This window comes from Mya arenaria, chromosome 11 (assembly GCF_026914265.1).
Source record: "Mya arenaria isolate MELC-2E11 chromosome 11, ASM2691426v1".
Taxonomy (NCBI): Eukaryota; Metazoa; Mollusca; class Bivalvia; order Myida; family Myidae; genus Mya; species Mya arenaria.
This window is the reverse complement of record NC_069132.1, coordinates 56,039,850-56,053,341: the sequence shown is the minus strand read 5'-3', so window position 1 is coordinate 56,053,341 and position 13,492 is coordinate 56,039,850. Positions and strand designations below refer to the sequence as shown.

Sequence of the window (13,492 nt, the reverse complement as noted above, 5' to 3'; positions counted from 1 at the left end):
GAGTTGTCACAGTACACAGAAGTGTAAAAAGATGGTCAGACAGACAGACAGACAGACGAATGAACAGATACAAAGTATATCATCTACCTGTCTGCAAAGGATAAAAGTTGTGGGTTAAAGATGTTAATGTTATGGCAGTATAAAGAAGAAAGTCCTGTAAAAGGCTTAAAAACAAAACAAACAGGTTGTGATTCTGTAATCTTGACCTCTAACATAACCCCAAAATAATGGTGGTTGTCCCAGTCTGATATACTACCAATGTACAAAGTTTGAAAGCTCTATGTAAAAAAAAACTTTGGAGTCTTTGCAGAACAAAGAAGTAAGTTCTGTTTTGAAGATTTTATTTCACTCAGTCTCCTTGTCTGATATACTACCAATATACACAGTTTGAAAGCTCTACGTAAAAAAAAACTATATGACTTATTGAAGCACAAAGATGTTTTAAACATCAATACTTAAGATAGAATTGTGCTTTAATTTCTCAGAAAATGCAATAATACTTAGAATAGCCTCTTATCTATCACATTGCAACTATTTTCCAGAAAAATATTCTTAATTCTTAACCAAAATTTACAAGGCCCATTTATACAACAGTGCTTAAATTCACACTATCACAATCACTACATGTAGATGTTTATGCTTATTGCCATAGAAAAAAATCGATAATATAAAGCTACAATTTCGAAAGGCAACCTTTGGGATTTTACAATTGTACATATGTAAACTGCTGAAATGAAAGGTAGGTGAGGTGTTGATCACCAAAAATTGTGTGATGAATCGTTAATAGATGTTAATGCAAAGGAGTCCGGTCAGAGTTAAATTGTGCTGTACAACAGTCATTCAAGCTAATCCAAAGCCTTCAGCTTCAACAATGATACAAATCAGATGGTGTTCAAGTTTTTCATAGTTGACAAGTTCTTTCGTTCTTGTGAATATTATTGATGGTGCACATGTATTTACATATGATAATTGATTAGACAAATGGTCGAACTCCATTTCTCCAGACTTAATGTTTCTGGGCAGAGACCTGCATCCTATAAGGGCTTGCAGAACATCACCAAGGTTGATCGTAACCTCCTTCAATGATTCTTCGGAGCTATTCATCTTCACCCAATCTGTGGAGATGGCTCCATCTGAATAATAATAAATAAGGTATGTACAATGCATGTAATTATTAGTTTCTTTTTTGGTAAAGCAGGGAAGTACAAAAACATACATTTGGAGGGGTGTTGCCCACATTTTAACAATTACTTCTATTAACAAGGTGTATAACTTATTCATATGTAGTAATCAAAACATGAATTTTATTAACCAATGTCATTACAGAAAATGCAATCAGTTCAATGAGACAAACAAGCCCCGTTATGAAAACATTTACCCACTTTCAACTTTCTTCAGGAATTTGCCGAAGTTGTATACGATCATCTCTTCATCTGCCTTTTCATGCTCTGACTTGGAGAATTTTGGCACAAAGAAGGCTAGCACATCAGACATTGAGGTACTCTTGGTGTCGCAACAGAGAAGTGCCCGACCATTCTCTCCATGTTTTGTCAGCAGCAACAGCATGTCATGTAACTTTAGACCTGTGAATACAAACTACTTTTATTACTGTTTTTTTACATGTATTCTGAGAATAAAACAACAATTTTTAGTACTATAAACATATTTGTTTTTAAGATACATATGTCATAAATAAGTAAAATTAACATAAAAACTGGGTGCTTTACTCTTAACATACATATATTATTACACATTCATTATTTGAAATATTAAATGCCACATTCACAGAAACCTTTAATGTCAAATTTGAACACATTTTTGCAAAATTAATAACAAATTAAAATTTGTTAATATTGATATCTGTAATATCCACATTGCAGAAAACCAATATGTTTTGTTTGAATTGCTATGACAATGGAAACATTACTTCAGATCAGATATCACAAATAATGGAATACTAATATTCCAGTCTGTAGCTGTACCTGGTTAAGAAAAATGATTAAAATGAAATAAATACTTTTCAACAATGTAATGATTTATGTAATATGTCTGATGCAACATCTTGTTTACAATTCGCAGCATCTTGCTTACAATTCAAATGAACTAACCGAAATTTAGATGTACCTTCAATGAACTGCAGCATAGGGGGGATGTACTTGTAAAAGCAATAATAAAATTTCATGGTACGGATTGCGCGGTCCCTATTGCTGACCGACAGCAGTTGCTTGTAGCCAGATGCTTCCAATAGATGGCTGTGTCTTTCAAATACGTCCCCTATGGTTTCTTTAGTGGCAGTGGAAATCTGTAAATAAAGTTTTTAATACAAGTTTAAAGCAGCTATCCAGAATAAAGCAGCTATCCAGAACATTCTATGATTTATTTTAAACATTTGTTGGAGCATTCTTATGCATATACATGTATATAAACAAATACAAAGAAATGTTTAATTCCAAATCATTAATCACATCTTTTTTTTTCGGTCTGGCCAGAAGATCCTTTTGATTTACCCCAAATTGATTAAGGAGACTTTTATATGAACATACAAATCAGTTAACAAATTTCAATCAAGGCTATTATTATTATGTAAAAACTTCAGATTTGAGGCAGTACATTTGATGGCACACTATTTTAACCCTAGACAATTTAACCCAATTCCCATTTGCGTAGGTGTACGAGAATGTTGACAGAATGTAAGATCTTTAATAGAATTATTATTTAATATTACTATAAAATAGAATTCGGCTACAATAGAACCTGGAAATCATCTGTATATACACTGACACTCTTGGGCATAATATGTGTTCTTACTTCTTCAATAGCAGCTTTGACCTCTGCATTTTGAATGCAACACTCTGGGATTTCTTCCGGCTCTTTGTTTTCAAGGATGAAGTCAACAATTGTCCTGTTCAAGTTTCGAGGTCCAGGGTGACCATGTAGTATGGCCATTGAAGTGGCTTTTCCCATTAGTTGGTAATGTTTCTTCTCAAGAAGATCAGCATTGTAGCTGAAACCATTATCTTCAAACACAGGAGATGTTTCAAATAATAAGGAGAAGAACTCTCGTGTGAGCCCCCCACTGTCAACCCCATCTTCTCCAATAAATTTTACATTAAGTTTTTTCCCCCAGTCTTTTATGTTGCCATTTGATAGTTCCTCCATTGCAGTGTTATTAAAATGGCGTCGGACAACATTTATAGGCCATGACCCTTCCAACACCATCTTGTCAAATCTGTCATTCAGTGCTGACTCGAAGTCGGTTTGTGGGTCCATCAGGCTGCAAACAAAGATGCATTATCTATGTAAATGAAAAAGGCACTTTCCTCACAAGTCTCAAATATTAACTTTGCATTGTCTGCCAATTTGTATAAACCTTGTAATTATTATTTTGAGAGTAAGATAAAGTTGCCCTAGACATAGATTCATTTTTCTTAAAAAACATAAAATTTGCAGTTAAGTAAAACAAGGGGGGCATTGGCCCCAAAGGGCTCACCTGAGGATAGGTGCAATGAAACAGAACGGATTGATTAACTTTGAGAGAGGGTTATCTATGTATCGTTCTTGTAAAGTTTGGATAAAATCCATCACACACTTTAAAAGCAGATATTGTTTGAATTTTAAATATGATTCTATGTGACCCATGTGACGGAGCAAATTATGACCCAAGGAGTATAATTTGAACAATCTTGGTCGAGGACCACTAAATAATGCGACATACCAAATATCAAAGCGCCATGCCTTTTAGACAAGAACATTTTTTAAGTTTTCATTTTGAGTTTTTTTTTCGCTCCTGTGACCTGTCACTTAATTACACAATGGAACAAAACAGTTTGAACAACTTTGGAAGTGTGTCACCAAAGGATCAAGATGTACGGCGAAGGACACAGGGCGATCACAATAGCTCACCACGAGCACTTCATGCTCAGCTGAGCTGAACTAGAGCTATCACTAAATGTGATAAATACCCCCACACCTTTTTCTTACAATATTCTTAAGCAAGACATTAAAATCATTATTAAGATGTACCTTTCACTACCCCCAGCTGTTATTGTATCAATTCCGCACCCTGATGCATGTGCTTCCAGAACATTCACTTCAAAACTGCCATTGCAAACTGGACATACACCCATCTCTTTTTGTCTGAAATAGTAAAGATGAATATAAAGGCTTAAAATATCATAGAAATGAAATGCCATTTGATTTTCAGTTCTGAAGTCTCGTGCCACAGTTAAGGCTGTATGATACTGAAAATATTCTGTGTCAGATTTCATTGAAAATGGATTTGTGTGACGAACGATGTCTTAACATGTGTTGTTGTTTTTTTTAATTATGAAGGACTTTCACTGTCTAGTTTTTCCAGAATGTTCTAATGTTCCTTGGATGTGACTTAAATTACAATCATGAATAAAATATTTCACTGACCACCAATCTGAATAGTCCTTTATACGTCAAACTGTTTAAGAGGAGATGTTGTTTAAACTTTTCCTATAAAACTCTTATGTAAAAAAGTTGTGTGCCCTTGGGCATGGTCAGTTTTGAAACCATAGACATAATTTGAACAGTCTTGATAGAGGACAACTACAATGTAGGTGATGCTACAGTAACAAACAAAATAGTAAAGCCCCAGGCCATAGCTTGTTTTAAAACAACCATATTTCCAATGCATTCCAATACCGGGTTTTACAATAATACCTATTTTTTTTTCAAAATTTTTGTAATGATAATTTTTATTTTCCACTTGAAACAAGGATCACATTTAATGTCACTACCATTGAAAGACTAACCATGTTGAATGTCAATACCATTGTTAGATTCTCTATGTGTAATTTCACTACCATTTTCACACTGATGAACTCCATATACTATGTTTATCATATACTACTTTTGTACAAACTATGAAAGTTGTGGGTTAAAAGCTGTTCCAAGTTATTGCAGTCCGGTGAAAAGTCCTGTAAAAACTAAAAAAACAAATGGTAATGACCTTGACCTTTGTTATAATGACCCCAAAATTATTGATGTTTCCTTCACCTGATGTACTACCAATATAAGAAGTAAGTCCTGTTTTCAAGATTCAATACAAAGTTTGAAAGCTTGTGGTAAAAAACTATTTGAGTTGTCACAGTACACAGAAGTGTAAAAAGATGGTCAGACAGACAGACAGACAGACGAATGAACAGATACAAAGTATATCATCTACCTGTCTGCAAAGGATAAAAGTTGTGGGTTAAAGATGTTAATGTTATGGCAGTATAAAGAAGAAAGTCCTGTAAAAGGCTTAAAAACAAAACAAACAGGTTGTGATTCTGTAATCTTGACCTCTAACATAACCCCAAAATAATGGTGGTTGTCCCAGTCTGATATACTACCAATGTACAAAGTTTGAAAGCTCTATGTAAAAAAAAACTTTGGAGTCTTTGCAGAACAAAGAAGTAAGTTCTGTTTTCAAGATTTTATTTCACTCAGTCTCCTTGTCTGATATACGACCAATGTACAAAGTTTGAAAGCTCTACGTAAAAAAAAACTATATGACTTATTGAAGCACAAAGATGTTTTAAACATCAATACTTAAGATAGAATTGTGCTTTAATTTCTCAGAAAATGCAATAATACTTAGAATAGCCTCTTATCTATCACATTGCAACTATTTTCCAGAAAAATATTCTTAATTCTTAACCAAAATTTACAAGGCCCATTTATACAACAGTGCTTAAATTCACACTATCACAATCACTACATGTAGATGTTTATGCTTATTGCCATAGAAAAAAATCGATAATATAAAGCTACAATTTCGAAAGGCAACCTTTGGGATTTTACAATTGTACATATGTAAACTGCTGAAATGAAAGGTAGGTGAGGTGTTGATCACCAAAAATTGTGTGATGAATCGTTAATAGATGTTAATGCAAAGGAGTCCGGTCAGAGTTAAATTGTGCTGTACAACAGTCATTCAAGCTAATCCAAAGCCTTCAGCTTCAACAATGATACAAATCAGATGGTGTTCAAGTTTTTCATAGTTGACAAGTTCTTTCGTTCTTGTGAATATTATTGATGGTGCACATGTATTTACATATGATAATTGATTAGACAAATGGTCGAACTCCATTTCTCCAGACTTAATGTTTCTGGGCAGAGACCTGCATCCTATAAGGGCTTGCAGAACATCACCAAGGTTGATCGTAACCTCCTTCAATGATTCTTCGGAGCTATTCATCTTCACCCAATCTGTGGAGATGGCTCCATCTGAATAATAATAAATAAGGTATGTACAATGCATGTAATTATTAGTTTCTTTTTTGGTAAAGCAGGGAAGTACAAAAACATACATTTGGAGGGGTGTTGCCCACATTTTAACAATTACTTCTATTAACAAGGTGTATAACTTATTCATATGTAGTAATCAAAACATGAATTTTATTAACCAATGTCATTACAGAAAATGCAATCAGTTCAATGAGACAAACAAGCCCCGTTATGAAAACATTTACCCACTTTCAACTTTCTTCAGGAATTTGCCGAAGTTGTATACGATCATCTCTTCATCTGCCTTTTCATGCTCTGACTTGGAGAATTTTGGCACAAAGAAGGCTAGCACATCAGACATTGAGGTACTCTTGGTGTCGCAACAGAGAAGTGCCCGACCATTCTCTCCATGTTTTGTCAGCAGCAACAGCATGTCATGTAACTTTAGACCTGTGAATACAAACTACTTTTATTACTGTTTTTTTACATGTATTCTAAGAATAAAACAACAATTTTTAGTACTATAAACATATTTGTTTTTAAGATACATATGTCATAAATAAGTAAAATTAACATAAAAACTGGGTGCTTTACTCTTAACATACATATATTATTACACATTCATTATTTGAAATATTAAATGCCACATTCACAGAAACCTTTAATGTCAAATTTGAACACATTTTTGCAAAATTAATAACAAATTAAAATTTGTTAATATTGATATCTGTAATATCCACATTGCAGAAAACCAATATGTTTTGTTTGAATTGCTATGACAATGGAAACATTACTTCAGATCAGATATCACAAATAATGGAATACTAATATTCCAGTCTGTAGCTGTACCTGGTTAAGAAAAATGATTAAAATGAAATAAATACTTTTCAACAATGTAATGATTTATGTAATATGTCTGATGCAACATCTTGTTTACAATTCGCAGCATCTTGCTTACAATTCAAATGAACTAACCGAAATTTAGATGTACCTTCAATGAACTGCAGCATAGGGGGGATGTACTTGTAAAAGCAATAATAAAATTTCATGGTACGGATTGCGCGGTCCCTATTGCTGACCGACAGCAGTTGCTTGTAGCCAGATGCTTCCAATAGATGGCTGTGTCTTTCAAATACGTCCCCTATGGTTTCTTTAGTGGCAGTGGAAATCTGTAAATAAAGTTTTTAATACAAGTTTAAAGCAGCTATCCAGAATAAAGCAGCTATCCAGAACATTCTATGATTTATTTTAAACATTTGTTGGAGCATTCTTATGCATATACATGTATATAAACAAATACAAAGAAATGTTTAATTCCAAATCATTAATCACATCTTTTTTTTTCGGTCTGGCCAGAAGATCCTTTTGATTTACCCCAAATTGATTAAGGAGACTTTTATATGAACATACAAATCAGTTAACAAATTTCAATCAAGGCTATTATTATTATGTAAAAACTTCAGATTTGAGGCAGTACATTTGATGGCACACTATTTTAACCCTAGACAATTTAACCCAATTCCCATTTGCGTAGGTGTACGAGAATGTTGACAGAATGTAAGATCTTTAATAGAATTATTATTTAATATTACTATAAAATAGAATTCGGCTACAATAGAACCTGGAAATCATCTGTATATACACTGACACTCTTGGGCATAATATGTGTTCTTACTTCTTCAATAGCAGCTTTGACCTCTGCATTTTGAATGCAACACTCTGGGATTTCTTCCGGCTCTTTGTTTTCAAGGATGAAGTCAACAATTGTCCTGTTCAAGTTTCGAGGTCCAGGGTGACCATGTAGTATGGCCATTGAAGTGGCTTTTCCCATTAGTTGGTAATGTTTCTTCTCAAGAAGATCAGCATTGTAGCTGAAACCATTATCTTCAAACACAGGAGATGTTTCAAATAATAAGGAGAAGAACTCTCGTGTGAGCCCCCCACTGTCAACCCCATCTTCTCCAATAAATTTTACATTAAGTTTTTTCCCCCAGTCTTTTATGTTGCCATTTGATAGTTCCTCCATTGCAGTGTTATTAAAATGGCGTCGGACAACATTTATAGGCCATGACCCTTCCAACACCATCTTGTCAAATCTGTCATTCAGTGCTGACTCGAAGTCGGTTTGTGGGTCCATCAGGCTGCAAACAAAGATGCATTATCTATGTAAATGAAAAAGGCACTTTCCTCACAAGTCTCAAATATTAACTTTGCATTGTCTGCCAATTTGTATAAACCTTGTAATTATTATTTTGAGAGTAAGATAAAGTTGCCCTAGACATAGATTCATTTTTCTTAAAAAACATAAAATTTGCAGTTAAGTAAAACAAGGGGGGCATTGGCCCCAAAGGGCTCACCTGAGGATAGGTGCAATGAAACAGAACGGATTGATTAACTTTGAGAGAGGGTTATCTATGTATCGTTCTTGTAAAGTTTGGATAAAATCCATCACACACTTTAAAAGCAGATATTGTTTGAATTTTAAATATGATTCTATGTGACCCATGTGACGGAGCAAATTATGACCCAAGGAGTATAATTTGAACAATCTTGGTCGAGGACCACTAAATAATGCGACATACCAAATATCAAAGCGCCATGCCTTTTAGACAAGAACATTTTTTAAGTTTTCATTTTGAGTTTTTTTTCGCTCCTGTGACCTGTCACTTAATTACACAATGGAACAAAACAGTTTGAACAACTTTGGAAGTGTGTCACCAAAGGATCAAGATGTACGGCGAAGGACACAGGGCGATCACAATAGCTCACCACGAGCACTTCATGCTCAGCTGAGCTGAACTAGAGCTATCACTAAATGTGATAAATACCCCCACACCTTTTTCTTACAATATTCTTAAGCAAGACATTAAAATCATTATTAAGATGTACCTTTCACTACCCCCAGCTGTTATTGTATCAATTCCGCACCCTGATGCATGTGCTTCCAGAACATTCACTTCAAAACTGCCATTGCAAACTGGACATACACCCATCTCTTTTTGTCTGAAATAGTAAAGATGAATATAAAGGCTTAAAATATCATAGAAATGAAATGCCATTTGATTTTCAGTTCTGAAGTCTCGTGCCACAGTTAAGGCTGTATGATACTGAAAATATTCTGTGTCAGATTTCATTGAAAATGGATTTGTGTGACGAACGATGTCTTAACATGTGTTGTTGTTTTTTTTAATTATGAAGGACTTTCACTGTCTAGTTTTTCCAGAATGTTCTAATGTTCCTTGGATGTGACTTAAATTACAATCATGAATAAAATATTTCACTGACCACCAATCTGAATAGTCCTTTATACGTCAAACTGTTTAAGAGGAGATGTTGTTTAAACTTTTCCTATAAAACTCTTATGTAAAAAAGTTGTGTGCCCTTGGGCATGGTCAGTTTTGAAACCATAGACATAATTTGAACAGTCTTGATAGAGGACAACTACAATGTAGGTGATGCTACAGTAACAAACAAAATAGTAAAGCCCCAGGCCATAGCTTGTTATCCCCCCTCGGGCGGGGCCACTTTTTACTCTAGGAGCATAATTTGAACAATCTTGATAGAGGGCCACTAGGTGATGTTATATATCAAATAACAAGGCCTTGTGATTTCAGACAAGAAGATTTTTGAGGTTGTGCTCAGGTGGGCTAAAAACTAGAATGATTTACTGTCTAAAACGTCTGTAAAATGCAAAATACAAATATTTTCAAGATAGTTTGATAAAACAGAAAAAAACTGTATAGATCAGCTAGAGGCTTTATAATTTTTTGTACCTTACTTCCTGTATCATACAGCCTTAAACACTTTTTGGTTTCAAGCCATATGTTATGGCACATTTAGCTACCAGTCTACACCCATGCAAAAGCATCATAACAAACAACAATCAAGCTAATAATTTTAATTCCATCTAATGGAGGCTTATCTTTTTGACCCCCTCCCCCCCTCCAACCCCGAGATTCAGTGAATTTTATAATTCACTATTTTCAATGATTCAAAGATTTTCTTTTTATATTTCAATCAGTATTATTAATAACATTTTATATAGTTTTACTTTTATTTTAATTAACCTCCAATGTATTTATCAGGACACAGTATGATTACGAATATAAGTGCAAGATAAGTAAGTTTAAATTGCAAAAATGGACCCGGGGCACTAGGGTTAAACTGAAGAAGAAATTCAAGTGCTGTTGTACTCCAGCGTATGAATCCCCTAGGCACTTACAAATGGAAAACTACATGGAGAAAATTGTAACTGAACTTAGGAATGTGCAACAAATAAAATACAAACAAATAACTTACAATAATAACTGACAATACAACCATGGCAGCAAGTGTGAAGACATATAACTTATGCGCTGTTCCAGGAATAAATAGGATGGGGTGAGGTGTGTGAATGACTTCCACTTAAGTAAGGGGGCACTGCCACCACCACCACTGACCCATCCAACCGAATTCCAAAACAACACATGACAGTTTACATTGCTAAATTACCCCAGGCAGCACAATCGTATCCAGTGCATACCCTCACTTTAAGCAATAAATGCATTGGTGAACATTCCAAATCTTGTCATTATTTTTCCTGGAACAACCCAAAGGAACAAAAACACCTTAATACCCCAAACCAGGTTTTCAATCGAAGGTAATACATGACAAAGTATGTAAACTGGTTGAAAACCTAGTTAATGAAAACATAACAAAAACACTTAACATTTCTGAGAAAAATATTACATAGCTAGTTCTGTACAGCTAGATCCTGGAACCTGTTTGTTGAAAACATAATTTTAATGCATTTTTCATGACATGGCTAATTATAAATAACAAACACTTGTTATCTATTCCTTAGCATGTCCTTAACAGTATCCATATATATCTGTACTTTAACAGTGATCTAGAATGAAAGACATAACTTTAAATAAAATTTCAAAGACAATGACAACTTTTATAACCAATGTGACATTTCCAAATGGTAGTTGACTACTAACACAAGTAATATGAAGTCTTAAAAATAGATGGGAAGCTTTGAGCAGTTGGTACACTCATTACAAAACAAGACAGGGATATATCATAATCATATTCAGAATATCAGGCTTCAGGTATTACAGTTGCAGAGTGTTACACTTCCTTTTTCCATGTAACAAAAAGGGCATTGTTTCCATGCATTACAAATGCATATCAGACTAACAGCTGTAGATACTCTACGATAAGTTTTGTTAAGGTTTTGTAAAAATATATAGAACTGTAAGCGATTTCTAAATTACCTTCAAATTTGGTATGGTTGTGTTTTATACACTGAAACAGCTGAATGAGGAGGAGATGAATGGCACTTCTTAAACCTTCTTACCAACCAATATGTATATTTTAAAATTTTGAATTAACAAAAAAAATCTTACACAGGCAAACTGGCAAACTGGAGTCTGTGTCTGAACTCTGTTTCTTTTTCTTGGAGGAGACATTTCCTGAAAAAAAAAAAGATAAGTGCTTATTTTTAAACAAGCTAAGTTTATGTCAAGATTTTTTTGGTAAAAGGGGAACAACAGAAATGCATGTAGGCTTATGTTCAAATGATACCTGCCACAGGACCAAAAAAAGCACACATTTTATTAGTCAAAATAAAATCTAAACTTTTAGATTGAAGAGGTCCAGATTTTATTCACAAAGAAACTTGAATCATATTTTTGGGTCATATGTCTGTAGTTTAAGTGAATTTGTAGGATTTCCTCTCGCTTAGTAAACATAGGTTTACAAGAAAAGCAAGCAACATATTTTTTATAATCACACTTAGTGTTGGGAATCAAAGGTGCACATGTTTTTATACATTTTAAACAACAACTTAAGCACAAAACTTATACCTATTCCGTAAAGTAACACCAAATTCATTAAACAAAACTCTTAGCATTACACATCTCTGATATCTTTAATAATATCCTTTCCTTTTTAACCAACCATAGGTCAAAAATAGTAGCAAAAAGTATACATAATGTGTTCATAGATCTCTCGCATTAGAGGTTAGATTTAAAATGTTCACATACTTTCATTATTGATAGATGTAAATATCAACCTATTTCTATACAATTTAGCTAAAAGCTTCCCAGGGTGGGGACATACGAATTAGATGGTTTGAAATAAGACCAGATGTTGATATTTAGGTTTACCAATTTATTGCAGCCATCCACATGATCCCGTAACAGGGGTAATGGAATGTTTTCCCCGCACTCCAGACATGCCTCACTTGGTTGATCCCCGTCCATTTCAGTCTTAAAAAAGATTACATTATATATAAACAACCAGAAAAAAAAGAAAGTATTTTTTATCTCTGTAACAAGAGGTCATATATAGCTTTTGTTCATATGTGTATCAGTGTCTTGGAGCTTGTTGCACATGTATGTTTTCGTAGAAAGCAGCCCTCTTTATAATATCGCTCAAAATGGGAGTACTAGGAAAATTTATATTTAAGGCCCTAATACTAAGATACATGTATTTAGTATAATTTTATAAAAAAACTAATCATATCTGCCAACAGAGCAATTTGCATGGCAACATAGCACACAGCAGGAAATTTTGGTACCTACTTTTGAATTCAAATCCTATGTAACGTTTAGAATTTATTATTGTCCTAAAATCAATATTCAATGCTCTACTTCACTAAATAATAATCAAATCATGTGTAGCATTAGCCCATTACCACAGCTCTGATTCAAAAGAATTCATAGATAGACAGGGATGCCCAGAAATCAGGTTTAGCATTAACTAGGGTCTTGTTGGTAACAATTAACTCCCAGTCAGGAGGGACACAGTCAAGTATGTTACTATACTTAATTTAAACAGAGCCTAGAATACTTACACAAGTTGTGATATCAAGGTCTTTTTGTATAGGCCTAAGATAGCAAACTGCTGCCTGCAGGCAGCTTTCATCTGCTAGATATGTTGAAGTGAAACCTCCAGGGGGCATTGGTATTACTTCAAGGGATATCCGACTTCCAGGAGGTGTCCTTAGAAGTTCATAACCCCCACATGCCTTTAATTTCGGGAAGGCATTTTCCAACGCAGTGGTAAAGTCCGACGAATTTGTTGACTTGACCATGGTTAGACGCTTCTCGCCAAATCCCATGGAGTACAGCCCATATTTTTCTTCCCTGTTTGGTACCGTTTCCTAAAATAACAAATGAAGAATAATCTGACCCAAATACAATAGTTGTTTATTTACAAAATAGTATGACACGGCACCATTAAAACTAAATTGGTGACTTATAAA

At 34.2% G+C, this 13,492-nt stretch overlaps 1 protein-coding gene across 1 annotated transcript; it reads right to left on the bottom strand.

Moving 5' to 3' along the window:
- Window positions 1-332: 332 nt before the first annotated feature.
- On the bottom strand, window positions 333-13,281 carry LOC128209697 (uncharacterized). The gene is made up of 13 exons (XM_052913859.1): window positions 13,082-13,281; window positions 12,393-12,494; window positions 11,631-11,696; window positions 9,130-9,243; window positions 7,916-8,381; window positions 7,232-7,409; window positions 6,490-6,690; window positions 6,135-6,240; window positions 4,024-4,137; window positions 2,809-3,274; window positions 2,125-2,302; window positions 1,383-1,583; window positions 333-1,133 (listed from the first exon to the last, which is right to left on the bottom strand). Exons 1-13 carry the CDS (start codon window positions 13,150-13,152, stop codon window positions 841-843), a joined length of 2,556 nt encoding a protein of 851 aa, XP_052769819.1. The 5' UTR covers window positions 13,153-13,281; the 3' UTR covers window positions 333-840.
- Window positions 13,282-13,492: the final 211 nt, after the last annotated feature.

Excerpts from the sequence above, each read along its gene's own strand:
- LOC128209697 (XM_052913859.1), bottom strand. The coding sequence starts at position 13,152 with ATGAAAGCTGCCTGCAGGCAGCAGTTTGCTATCTTAGGCCTATACAAA. Across the intron at positions 11,697-12,392 it reads TGGATGGCTGCAATAAATTG|GAAATGTCTCCTCCAAGAAA; the intron begins GTAAACCTAAAT and ends TTTTTTTTTCAG. Across the intron at positions 2,303-2,808 it reads TCAAAGCTGCTATTGAAGAA|ATTTCCACTGCCACTAAAGA; the intron begins GTAAGAACACAT and ends CTTTATTTACAG.